Consider the following 13,998-nt stretch of genomic DNA (forward strand, 5'->3'; position numbering starts at 1 on the left):
GTGTGTGTGTGTGTGTGTGTGTGTGTGTGTCTGTGTTATGTGTGTGTGTGTGTGTGTGTGTGTGTGTGTGTGTGTGTGTGTGTGTGTGTGTGTGTGTGTGTGTGTGTGTGTGTGTGCGTGTATGTGTGTGTGTGTGTGTGTGTGTGTGCGTGTGTGTGTGCTTTATCTATCATCATCACCATCAAGAGCAGCTCTTTACTTTCAAGCCCCAATTTTGCACCACTCAACATTCAGCGAAATGACGGTTTGACAGATCCCCGGAAAGCCTGTGAGCGCACTCTGACGTCACTGGAAACATTTGTCCGTAAAACTGGGAGCCGTCAGAAGCTGTAATAGAAAAATGGTAATTTGTCAGACCAAGCTCATCGTATAGGCACTCATCTAATGTCCTCGAGTTAAAGCAGAGGTCCGACGGCAGAGATGGGCTTCTGCTCGGGGGTTGTGAAAAGGTGACGGCTCTTAGAAAATACAATTTATTGGATTTCAGGTGGACTAGCTGCTGGGAGTGTTAAGTGAGCTCGGACCACTTACACAAAGATGATGAGGGTTTATATTTGGAGCCATCAAGTGGCTGTAGTGTTTTAAATGTTCACTTCAAATATCACTCTCTTTCCCTTCCAGCCAAATATGAATATGGCAGCAACATTCCCATTGTGTAGATTAAATTTGGAACTCCTGCTTTGCAACTTTCCTTGTTTTTAAACATGAAAGATATTCCAGGCATGCAGCTGATAAAAGGTCGGCAGCAGATTAACAACAGCTTCTCATTCTTGTCTTATCACCACGGACAAGGAGGTTATGTTTGTGTGTTTCCATGAACTTATGGTGCAGATCTGGAACAGGCTGTGGATTTGGGATTTTCTTTTACTTTCTTTTACATCGTGAGATGAAGCATTTTACTTGCCTTGATTTCTCAGAGAATGATTCATGGATCTAGATGAAAACATATTTAGACATGTACGGGACTGATTTTTATGAGTTTGGGAAATTTGGTGCAGATCTAAATAAAAGTCGGCATCTATTGAATTTAACTGTGGTTTCATAAGGGGGCTTTTGGGCAGAGGTATGCACTGTACTGGGAGACTTTCTACTTACTAAGTGTGACATGACTCGACTAGGAATGAGAAATCTGTGGCCTGTGCACCATTGTCAACTCCTTTGCTTAATTTGAAAAGTTGTCAATAAATGTCCCTTCCCTCATCGATACAAACCATGCGCCCTGATTTTAGGTTTCGACCCTGACAACCTCTTAAGGCTCCAGGATAGTGATTTAAATTCTCCTTGACACGCGTGCCCTCTCTCTTCTCCCGTTTCAGACTAGCAAAATGTCTGATTTCGAGGATTTCATCAAGCCGGGGGGGCAGGCGAACGTGTCCGAGACCTACCAGCTGAACGCCACCAGCGTGATCGTGTCGGTGGTCTTCTCCCTCATCTTCCTGCTGGGCACCGTCGGCAACAGCCTGGTGCTGGCCGTGCTGCTGCGGAGCGGCCAGGTCGGCTACAACACCACCAACCTCTTCATCCTCAACCTGAGCGTGGCCGACTTCTTCTTCATCATCTTCTGCGTCCCTTTCCAAGCCACCATCTACTCCCTGGAGGGCTGGGTGTTCGGCTCCTTCATGTGCAAGGTGGTGCACTTCTTCATCAACCTCACCATGTACGCCAGCAGCTTCACGCTGGCCGCCGTCTCTGTGGACAGGTTCGTGACCCAATAACAACCACAGCAAAAAGCCTTGAGAAAATGACTGTGCATATATGTTAGCTAGAACAATGGACATAATAGCCAGTGCTGTTTATGTTAGTTTTAATCAGACAATGCACACCAATTAGCATGCATACTCAAGTCCAACATGTAAATGAGAGTGCAGTGGACATAATGGACTTTATTGATCCTGCTGCTTTTTTTCATTAGAGCCAAATTTCCCACAAGGCTCTCTGCTCCCCTGCTGCAAGGTTAATACAACCAGGGCTGCAGCCAATCATGACACATATTATAATTATTTCTGTTATTACAAGGATGGATGTATTGATGAATGGATGACTGGATGAATGGATGGATGGATGGATGGATGGATGGATGGATGGATAGATGGATAAATGGATGAATGGATGGATTGATGGATGGATGAATACCCAGGGACATGATATCTCCAGGAATCATTCACATTTGAGAAGATGGAACCTCAGAGTGTTTTTGCTCAATAAGAGACTTTGATTAGGATTTGTAATAATAATAATTCATATTATTTGGATTATTTAATTATCTCTTTGCATTTGTTATTATGCGCATGGGGATTAATGTGAGGAGGAATTATCTGGTCTCAAATCATCACTAGCATACGTCTGTTTTGATCAATCAATATATGAATTCCTTGCCTTTAATTAATTCATTCTTAACAGTGAATTAATATTCATGGAAATGGATCACTAAATGCACTTTAATTAATTCCCTCAGAATAATAGCTGGAGTTGTCAGCTTTACTGCTTACGTCTTAGGCTCCTCTTCACCCTCACTATGTTTTTATTTGTTTGTATTTCAACCTCTGAAACATGGACTTACTTTGCGCAAAATATTGTCTCATCTCTGAAATCTTAAAAAATCTTAATGCATCTGTCGTCCAGGTTTATGCAGAAACTAATTAAGACGCTGAGGGGTGATTATCAGTAAAAGGCGCTAATACAGATCTGAGAGAGGCGTTCTGAAAGGTGTGTTTTCACCTGACCGGTGTCACTTCCCTGAGCCATTAAGGAACCCGGCAGATATTCTCAAAAGGTACGAGACCTATTGTAAACCTCAATACACTCAAACAAATTAATGCTGCTCACGATTAGCAAATTATCAAGTCACTAAGTGGGATCCCCTCATTGAGCTGCTTTCTTATACAATCTCAATAAAAGCTTTTTCTATTCTATTCTACTACGTGCCTCCAAGAGCCGAGCATTGGATCTGAAAGCAGAGCAGCAAATATTCTCACAGGAATTAGAATCCACGCTTATTGATCTGTTCTCAGCTCGGTCATCAAATGCAAACAGCGACGAGCTCCTGCATAATCCAATGGTTTTGAGTGAGGTTCGATGAGAAAAGTGTGGTTTGTCCCCACTTTGTTCACTTTGATTCCTTTGATTTTGTGCTTTATCACATGAATTTCGGAGTTGCATGTGTTCCTCTCATCAGAAGATTAAACGAAAAACTCTGGGAACAGCTAGAACAGTAATAGCTCAGAGAGGCACTTTTAATAGAGTTATTAAAAGGCCTCACGGAGATGCTGAGTCTGTAATTGAATTTCTTATGAGAGAATCATGCATTAATCCTCTGCTGAATTATTTCCTGGGAGCCCTGAGCCGTCATTATATTTGTTGGGCAACATTATCAGCTCGGTCAATATGGACAGAGTCGGAGTGCAGCTGCCCTCTGCAGCGGACGCCCTGTGCTCACTCCGGCTGTGTTTACACTGAGGAATTCAATATGTATTTTAACAAGGGCGCAAAGGGGTGATTCATTGATTTCCTGGAGGCTTACACCCTAATTACTACTTGCTCAAGCTAAACCTTAAAACATGTCCTCACATTAAATTGCCTAAAAGTTTATGATTTATCATATGTCCCCATAAGGAAGACAAGTTCCCACACACACACTCACACATACCAACACACACTGCCACAGGACACAGGTCACCGTGGGGACTTTACGTTGACTTACATTCATTTCCTGGAGACTTAACCTCTCTCTAACATATACTTAGTCTACCCCTATAGCAAACTCAAACACACACACACACACATACACACACACAGATACTCCTTTAATGGCAAATAATATGTTGCGTGTGCTACCCTGAAGCAGTGATGTTTTGTAACAGAGCCCTCGACTTTGAAAATGACTCAATATAAAACCAGTGAGTGCATGTAACTAATGTGTAGTCGCACAAAAACACACAAGACATAAACTATGCATAATTAATCGATGCCTAAAAACAAAGAAAGTGGGTTTTGTGTTGAGGCTCCAGTTACAATATATATAGAGACGTTTGGGGAAAACTAGAAACAAATATGTCCTTTCAGTCAACACATGTCCCAGTCGGCTTTCCTACAGACTAATTGGTTTCCGATTCAGCGAAACATAATTCAAAAATGGAAAGTGAAACAGATCGTCCATTAACTCATGTGTTCGTGTAAATCTTCAATGTCCAGTCAGGCGTACAGAGCAATGTCTGAGTGCTCGCAGTTCCCCCAAAGCCGCTGAGGTGCCATGTGTGACGAGTGGGTTCAAAGTATCTGCCTCTTCTCTTCTCTTTCTTCCTTTGCCTTTTATCTCGAACGCAAAGTCTCTGATCCCGTTTCACTGAGCTGTCACTGATCGGAGAGAATATTTGCTCTGCTGGTGGAGATTTTTCAGCTGAAGTGGTGATACACTGGGAGGACACGGATTTGCAGCAGCTTAATGCCGTGTTCCGTTTCACCTTCGGAGCTCAGCCCTCAGGATTATGTAACAACCCGGATAACCTGAGTTAATATGATTTGCTGATATGTTTACGTTAGCAAGCTGGCCATTGTTGGCAAAACCAGTTCATAATAGCGGATTACGCAGCATTTCATACATTTAACACAATAGTAACAAGTCCACAGATGGTAATTGGACAGTGCTATGTGTATGACAAATTTAATGAAAAAAAGTGCCAATAAAGTGTAAACTGCAGCTTTCACTACTTTTGATAAAGGGAGCGGCCATCTTGGATTTCGAAGTTGGGGCCGGTGAGGTACCCCCGACCTGCGGAGTGAAAATTCCGACTTGAGGGGGCGTTCCAGTTGCAACATCCCACTCGGGGGTCGGTTATTCCGAGTTCAGAGATTTAATGGCACTCGGAACAAATACCCCTTGACCATGTGAACGCGTTGGCTGGTAAACCATCAGTGTTGAAAGCTGTGAATGTGGAAAGCTAAACAAATCAGCAGGTGTAGATGTGACAAGCAGACAGAATGGGGCCATGAAAAAACATCAGGTCTCATGAGAGCCTGCTGTGCGTGCTGGGATTTGCACCTTTATCCCCCACCTGCTCGGCGACATCAAAAGCAAAGCACACGGCGGCACAGCCATGTTCGATGCTATTCACAGTTTTACCAAGCATTGCATGCGAGGGCCGTTCCTATTGAAATGCCTGAAAAAGCCCCCCTCTATGTATATTACAGTCAGTTTGACATATTTCCCAAAGGTGGTTTTCATTCACTAAAGCCCACCAACTGCTGCAGCATGAATGATTATGATTCAACACAGGCTCCGGTGTGAGCTGCCTGCGCTGCTTGTTACAATGAGGAGGATGTGGAGGAGGCGGCGTCCTTTAGTGCCTTTTCCTTTCATGCAGTCAAACTGCTGGTGAAACCAAAATCTATTTATTTTACCTTCATTCAATGCTCACTATGTGGGATGTAACCAATATGCAAGGTGAACCTTTAAATCAACAGAACAACCTGGTTTTTCATCTTTAAACCACAATAGGAAATGTTTGCTGGATTTGTAGTGAACGTTTAAACTGGATTATTCCTTAAGTTTTATTGAATGAATCTCAAATTAAATAGGTAGACACCATGAAAATTGATTTAGTTGGTTTAGTTTATTCAATTAAGAGGCTCAAATTATGTTAGCATGTAGCCAATAGGACAATCTATTGGGATAGGAACAATATCATAAGTTTAAAAGTGTATTTAAGTATAGTAGGGTCACTTAAAGGGAGAGATTTCAAGAGGAAGAAGTCGGAATATTAGAAGACAGTTGTATATTTCGTGAAAAAAGTTTTTATATTCCGAGAAAAAAGATGTGTTGTAATTTTAAATGCATAGAAGGGAAAAAAAGGCAATATATCATGACCTTTTTTTGTTATTTTACCAAATAATGTCTAAATATTAAGAGAAGAAGTTGTAGTATTACAAGAACAAAGCTGTATTATTTAGGGAATCAACTCCTAATATGATGACGCTAAAGTCATAATTTGGGCTCCATGGCCCGGTGGAGGAAAACTATTAGAAGATCAGTCTGTCGTCTGTATTAAAACAAGGAACGTGGAGCATCTCTTTAAAATATATTTTTAGTACATAAGTAAGTTTCAGCACCTCATCACCATAAGTATCAGGACTCTTAAAGATTGTGAAAATTGCCTTTTTTTGTGGCGGAAACGTCTGGTAGTAGTCGACTGCCAGTGACTTGTGTAGGACATTATTCTCAAAATCAAAATGTTTTCTTCAATATGGCCGTTGTACTGTCTGGTAAAATATAAACAAAAGGAACCATAAAAATAATTATCACAATAATAATAGGACAAAGGAGGGCACTTGGAATGATATTGCAATTGCAAAGATATCAGTGGAAGAATTGCACATGAGATATCACTGCAGTTGTTTATCAGTGTTGTGGTGCTTGGGGTCGACTGGGAGAGGAACTGGTTGTAAAGTCTGGCAGCAGCAGGAAGGAGCGACCTGAGAAACCTCCTCTTCACAATCTTCAGGTCAATCAGTCTGCGATGGTGTCCTGCAGGGAGCGGGACTGGTTTCCCATCAGAGTTGATAGCTCAACTCTCACTCTCCTCTCTCCCACCTCCTCCGCTGGGTCGATATCATCATCATAAGACCGAGCTGGTCTATAAATCTCTTCCTGTTCGCTGTGGAGATGCTGCTGCCCCAGCAGAGTCATGAAAGGTCCTCAGGAGCGCCCCCTGTACTCCAAAAGATGTCCTCAGGGGAATGAGACTTCATTGGCTTGTCTTGTAAATTCACAGAGAAGCCAATATGAAAACTGATGTTAAAAAATAAAACAAAAAACTAACAACATCAAACAAATATGTCCTCCCAAAAACACTATGTCTTTTTATTTCCAACTTTATATAAAGTTTCACAGCTGAGGCCACAAAGGCAGGAGCTACAATTGATGGAAACTTTAATTGAAGCGGAATTCTGCACCGTATTACACAATATCACTAGCTGGGCCAAATTGTTATATGCTGTGGTTTTTTTATTCACAATCACATGTAAAATATTTATTTATAAATTAATTTAAAGATTTAATCTAGGAATTAGAATAATTACACCCTCTTAGCCTAAAGTTAGCAAACAGCACAGCACTGGCTCAACATATCCGTTATTTACCCGGTCTCATGTGGTGGATCTCACCTTTGTCTTATTTTTCCCATTATAGGTATCTTGCCATTCGTTACCCACTCCGCTCCAGAGAACTACGCACCCCCTGTAACGCGGTGGTTGCCATGGTGATCATCTGGGGTCTCTCGCTGGTCTTTGCCGGTCCGTACCTCAGCTACTACGACCTGATCGACTTCAACAACAGCACCGTGTGCATCCCGGGCTGGGAGGAGCAGAACCGCAAGGTGCTGGACACGTGCACCTTTCTGGTCGGCTACGTCATCCCCGTGCTCATCGTGAGCCTCTCGTACACCCGGACCATCAAGTACCTGTGGACGGCCGTCGACCCTCTGGACGGCATGTCCGAGTCCAAGAGGGCCAAACGCAAAGTCACCAAAATGATCATCATCGTCACGGTGCTCTTCTGCATATGCTGGCTGCCGTACCACGTGGTGATCCTGTGCTACCTCTACGGGGACTTCCCCTTCAATCAGACCACGTACGCCTTCAGGCTCCTCTCTCACTGCATGGCCTACGCCAACTCCTGCGTCAACCCCATCGTGTACGCTCTGGTGTCCAAGCACTTTCGCAAAGGGTTCAAGAAGGTGTTCAGCTGCATCCTCAGCAAAAACGGGAGGAATAAGGTCCACGTGGTGCACGTGGCCAACACCGTGCCCGGGTTCGAGGCGGGCTCCACGGAGGTGTCGCAGATGCACGAGGAGAACATACGACAGAATGAATGTGAGATGATAAACAGGCCGATCGCGGAGCCAAGAGAGGCCACGGTGACACTGAATCTGCCCTTTCAGCGGCAGACTTGACGAGTGATTCATCTTCGCTTACAGGCTCAGCACAGATTGCCTTTTGTAGAACAATCACATTGTAGCTAAGATTTTAACAGAAATGTGTAAAATCCACAATATTCTAATGTCTTGTGGCAAACAGGGGAAGAGATAATCAAAGGATTCAGGCACAAACATAGTTTCACACATATTTGTATTCTTTAATACCATGAACAGATCAGACAGAACGTTTTTTACCATAGACAATAAAGAAAGATGGACGAGTCTGTAAATAAGCATCATATAATTAAAAACAAACAGAACAGAAACATTAGATCTTGTGATACTTATAATGACAAAAACTGGGGAAAAAGGTATTTGTTGTATTCTATTAATGTATTCTACTTTTGACTTTTTAGTTTGGTCCATGTCCCATCTGCTAACATGGGCGTGGCAGGGTTTATGATCTATACTGAAGCCAGCCACCAGGGGGCCATCCAGATGATTTGGCATAGCTTTTGGGCTGCTGTCATGTCGTCCATCCTTCTCTACAGTCCATGTGTTTTTACTAAGAGTGAAAGTTTCTCAGTATTTCATCCGTCAACCATTTGCCTTAACCGTGATTTGAACTCTGGTATTTATTTACAGCTCTTGATCAGAGCAACACAACATGTATCTCATAGTGTTTTTCACCTTCACATAGCGAGAGGTTGGTCACTGTGCAGGGAAATCCATCCAATCAGCAACATTCGCTGTTGGTTTGACACTGGCGAGGGTGTGATGCAGGTTTAGCGTCACTGTTCATTCATGCACATTGAGTCAAGAAGCAGGAAGGAAATCCAAGCTTCACCTCGTCTGATGTGGGGGGGGCGGTCACCTCCACATTGCGTTATCTCCACCAACATGTTCATCTTCTTGATCTGCTGCAACTGATTTCAACATCACTTCATTACAAGTTGTTTTTTACATGACTTGAACTTTCTCTGTAACTAAAGTTGTATATTTGTTCTCTTTAGATGGAGCAGGATTTTCTTAAGTGTTTCTGTTTCGCATCGTGCATGCAGATGCTGCTCGGCCTTGTCCAGCTATTACTGGTATCTTTGAATTATGTATGTTTTAACTTATATCTTGTTTACAGACATCATATAAGATAACATTTTAAATATATTCTAGCATATATAAAATGTCTGAGTTTGTTATCGATACATTCTGTTCTGTAAAGAATCAAGTGTCAAAAGGGATGAGATTTGTTAAAAAAAAGATACAAAGAAAGGTTTATATATTTGATAAATAATATGAATTAAAAATTATTGCTGGAATACTCAAGTTTTTTTCAGACACTACTTGAGAACTGAAGGATTCCCTTGCTTAACTTGCATTTTGCAATGACTGCATTCATGGCATGTTCCTCTTCAGAGTAAATTATTATATATTTAAATAAACATGTCTATCAATGAGTTCACTGGTGCATTTAAGAGTTGAGTATTTTAAAATATGTGTACTTAATGTATTTAAAAGCTGTGAAATGGCATTGTTTACACTCTCTCTCTCTCTCCAGACGACGACACATCCGCGGTGTCTCTCTCTCTCTCTATCTCTCTGTATATGCTTGTGTCCTACCTCAGAGCTGTAAAAAGAAAATAAAAACATCTTCTCTTCGTCTCATTTTGTTCCGATTGTGTAAGATGCAATTTCCTCCTTTGGCTCAGACTGATTGACCTCCAATGTGTTTACTGCACCCTTTGTATCGACAGTATACATAACAGGTCTCTGTTTGTTCTGTTTCACCATGTACAGTTCTCACATGTTATAGCCTTTAGATTTTAACGTGTACAGCTATTCCAATAGATATTCATAAAGTAATTATTTGGAGCACAATGTAATATGCACTTCAATGACCAAATAAATTATTTTTTGCTGTGAATTTCTTACATAAATGTGACACTTGAACACTAGGCACATGCATATATATATATATATAAGCCATTGACTTCTGATCTATCTTTCTATCTATCTATCTATCTCTATCTATCTATCTATCTATCTATCTATCTATCTATCTATCTATCTATCTATCTATCTATCTATCTATCTATATCTATCTATCTATCTATCTATCTATATCTATCTATCTATCTATCTATCTATCTATCTATCTATCTATCTAAAATATCTCAATGCAAACATACTTCTGCATATTTATGTAAATTGTAGCCTTGTGTTGTTGTTGTTTTTATTGCTGCAGGAAAAAGACTTTCCATTAACATGCATTTGCAGCATAACAGAGCAGATCCCTGAGAGATTACTGCCCAGTGCAACATGGCTTCACTTCCACTGAACATGTCTGGCAGAAAGAAACAAATCTACAGGCAAAATCAATCTCAACACAACAGGCTTCACAATCACAATAGAATGATTTTCTGATTTCAATATTTAACCCCAAATTCTGGTGACCACCATCTGTACCATTATGAAGAATCTCTGCTGTTTATGTCACATGTAACATCCGACATCGGCAGATAATCATCAGATCGTTTACATCTTAACGCTGCTACAACCAAATGTGAAGTCACTATAATGCCCCTGCTAAAAGAAACCGGTGTGAACCTCGGGTTGTCAACAGTTACATTAGTGTCAATAGATAAAGCAGGGTAGCTTTTAAATAAATGAAAGATAAAATATAAACGAATTAACAAAATGTATTTCCTGAGTAATAAACTTATACCTAGATATAATAGATATGCTAACAGATATAATACATTTATCATGAACATATACATTCTTTCCAATATGTAATAGTAATTAACATCATATAATAATTATCCTACTTTGATAATGGCGTCTTTTGGCCATATAGGCACTGGCTGTTAGTAAAAACTGATCCTTTGATCAGAATAACATCTGCATTATTAGAGTCAATGTTCTGCTGCTTAGGGGAGGGGGGGTTGTACAGAAACACCCATCTTACACTTTAGTTGACACTATGTCTGCAGGTGTGGTTAGAGTGTGTATTAATGAATTATGTGATAACCTCGACAGGGTCTGCGATGGTGCTCTCCAGTAACCATGGTGAAATCAACCTGAGAGAAGGATCAAGGCCCTGAAGGCAGCAGCAGAGTTTCATCAGCTATGCAGGATCAAAAACCCTGTTAGAAACTGGATTATTAGAACACTTATGTAACTTCTACTTGCTCTGACTAAAGACGGCGTGTGGATCTTCCTTTATGTTCTGCAGGGACGTGGATGTTGCACAGAAACAAACGTATCCCAGCTCAGATACGTGACAAAGGGATCGATGGGGAGAGGGAAGGGTTTGAGTTTTGAGACCGAATCAAGCTCTTTGGGACTGATTAGAAAACAAATGAACAGCAGGAGGGGAAAACTAAACACGTAGTTTAGTTGTTTTTGGGCTGATTCTTCTCCCAGATGTGACTGAAGAGTAATCGAATTGAGCAGCAGGGATTAGAGACTGAGTCGACCTGAAGAAAGCAATAACCTGAGATGAAGATAAAGCATCGGAGGAAGCAGAAGCTGTTGTCGAGGACGGCTGAAGATGCAGTTACAGCTGTGAACTGCAGGGTAAGAGGATATAAAACAGCCAGTGGTGGAGTTAGAACAGTGTGATGTCGTGGTAGTTCAGTGCAAACACATTTAGGAGCTTCTCATTTCACAGGCTGAGAGGGTTTTAAAAATATGTTCAGCAGTTTCTTTATTAGGGCCGAGCTCCGAACGGTGGGAGGCCCTATTGAAATTGTAAGCATTTTTACTATTATCATTATTTCCCTTTGGGGGCTTTTTCAGATGCCTAGACATGCTAAAAGAATCATAAAACTTTGCAGGATAATAGAATTTGAACACTACACATGAGGAGCATAGTGGATACACTGAATAAATGTATACTGTGCCTTCCTGACCATCTTGGGTCGACCCACATGGGATAAACTGTTCAAAAGAAGATGTGTCATCTCTTGCTCATAATCACCATCTGTGTTTTTCCTGTTTGCATTCTTATCACATTGGCAAACATGCGCAGTGGCTCATTCATCGGGCAAAAAGACAATTCAATGTCATCATTATTTTGACTTCCATATTTCTCTGCTTGCCGGCTGCTGACAGCCTGGTCCTTGGAGCTGGCTGGCTGTCAATCTCAACCTGGCGCTACCATCCATAGAGGACCTCTACACACAGCGGTACAGGAAGAAGAGCAACCGGATTATTAAAGACCCCTTTCACCCCAGCAATAAACATTTTTGCCTGCTGCCGTCTGGCTGATGGTACCGCAGCATCCGGGCCCGCACCACCAGGCTCAGAGACAGTTTCATCCCCCACGCCATAAGACTTTTAAACTCCTCCGAACGGCAATGACTCCACTAAATAAGCACCGTGGCATATTTGCACATAATTGCAGTACTGTTTTTTCTTTCTTCAGCTGTATGTATACATTTATATATATATATATTTTATTTCATATTTTAAATTTTTGATATTCTATTTTATACTATTTTATTCAAATTTTGTTTTTGTTTTCAAAATTCTTGAGCATTGTTAGAAGAGAGCCTGTGATTCAAGCATTTCATTGCCAGCGACTGCTTAATGTTATCTCTGTGCATTTGATAATAAAACTCTTTGAATCTTGAATCTTGAATCTTCTTCAAGCCCACTCTGAATTGACAGAAATGTGATCCTCATATTCTGAAAACTCTTCCTCTTCATCATCTTCCAGAGCTTCTCTCTCTTCAAAAATCATTTCTGAGGCCGACTGCGATGAGAATCTATTCGCCGTCTTGATCGATTGTGTTTAGGAGCCGGGTAAAGCTAGTTATTTGTTGTATCCTCGCCCCGCTGTGAGAAATCATTGAATGGTTCCCGCAAGACGGAGGGTGACTTGTGTGGGAAGGTGGGAGAAGAGAGGTTTGCTGCTTGAAATGTAACAATGTTGCAACCTTGTGCGGGAATAGAAGCTGCAGAAAGCCAGGGGACCCAGACAATACTAATGTAACAGAAATGTGTAGGGGGGCGAAAAGTGGGTAGACATTGAAAATATGTTCTTTCTTAATTTCCTTACAGAAAATGAGCCAAGGCCAATGAGTTAATGATTAGTCACATCATTTTCCTTTCAGCAAACATTGAATACGAGTCTGACAAACCCAGACACCACACAAAGGGCCAGATCCATTCTTCATGGATCTGTCCTTTACATGGAGTTTATTTTAATCATTTGAATGATCACATTGTTTTTTTATATATATGCTGCCCCTGCAGCAGCCGAACATGACGATGATAATGATGCTGATGAGGAGGAGGATGATGATGAAGATGGTGATGATGAGGATGAGGATGACGATTTTGGTGAGAATGAGGATGAGGACGATGATGATGAAGACGATGATTATGAGGAGGATTATGATGATGGCGATGATAATGAAAATTAACGATGACGACGATGGTGATGATGATGATGATGATGATAATGATGAGGACGATGAGGATGATGGTGGTGACTCAAGGGTAACTCAACAGGTTTGCGACTAACTGACCGTCTGAGATCATCTTCCGTTCCATTTCTGTGGAGGTCGCTGGATAACCCTGGTTATTTCATTGCAGACAAACCGTTCTCTTACATCCCAGCTGTTGCCTCATGGATCGATAACGTTACAAACTCCCTGTGACCCACAGGCCGGTGTGCGTGAGGTGAGTGGTCCCTGCAGGCAGGTCAGCACGCTGCAGAGACCTTAGCAACACACAGAAGCAACAGGCAGTGGGTTCATGGTGCCTGTCTGAGAGGTGCACAACACTGACAACGCTGCTGCACAGCTGTGGCCTCTGCACATCTGCACATGGCACCAATACTTTAATGAAACGTGACAAACTTATCTCATTCTTGTTGTTTGTTGAAAGAAAAACTGTTTATTCCACATATAGGCATTGCTGTTGAGCGATAAGTCATTAGTCACAGCGAGGCTCTGGCTGAGAGTTTGACTGACGTCAATTCAAGGGAGCACACAGGACGACAGCACAGCAGCAGTGCACAGCCTCGTTCACTCCAACTCACCCAAGCATGAGGTGTTAATTGGCTTGTGTCAGTCGAGGT

At 41.6% G+C, this 13,998-nt stretch overlaps 1 protein-coding gene across 1 annotated transcript; it reads left to right on the forward strand.

Moving 5' to 3' along the window:
- Positions 1-1,325: 1,325 nt before the first annotated feature.
- On the forward strand, positions 1,326-7,946 carry galr2b (galanin receptor 2b). Its single transcript, XM_053444041.1, has 2 exons — positions 1,326-1,699; positions 7,184-7,946. The coding sequence occupies exons 1-2, from the start codon at positions 1,326-1,328 to the stop codon at positions 7,944-7,946; spliced, it is 1,137 nt and encodes a 378-aa protein (XP_053300016.1).
- The last annotated feature ends 6,052 nt before the right edge of the window (positions 7,947-13,998 follow it).

Source organism: Pleuronectes platessa, chromosome 16 (assembly GCF_947347685.1).
Source record: "Pleuronectes platessa chromosome 16, fPlePla1.1, whole genome shotgun sequence".
In the NCBI taxonomy this organism is placed as follows: Eukaryota; Metazoa; Chordata; class Actinopteri; order Pleuronectiformes; family Pleuronectidae; genus Pleuronectes; species Pleuronectes platessa.

What these genes read in the sequence shown, in the direction of transcription:
- galr2b (XM_053444041.1), top strand. Translation starts at nt 1,326, where the DNA reads ATGTCTGATTTCGAGGATTTCATCAAGCCGGGGGGGCAGGCGAACGTG. An exon ending in GCCGCCGTCTCTGTGGACAG is followed by an intron (nt 1,700 to 7,183) that starts GTTCGTGACCCA and finishes TTCCCATTATAG; the next exon opens with GTATCTTGCCATTCGTTACC.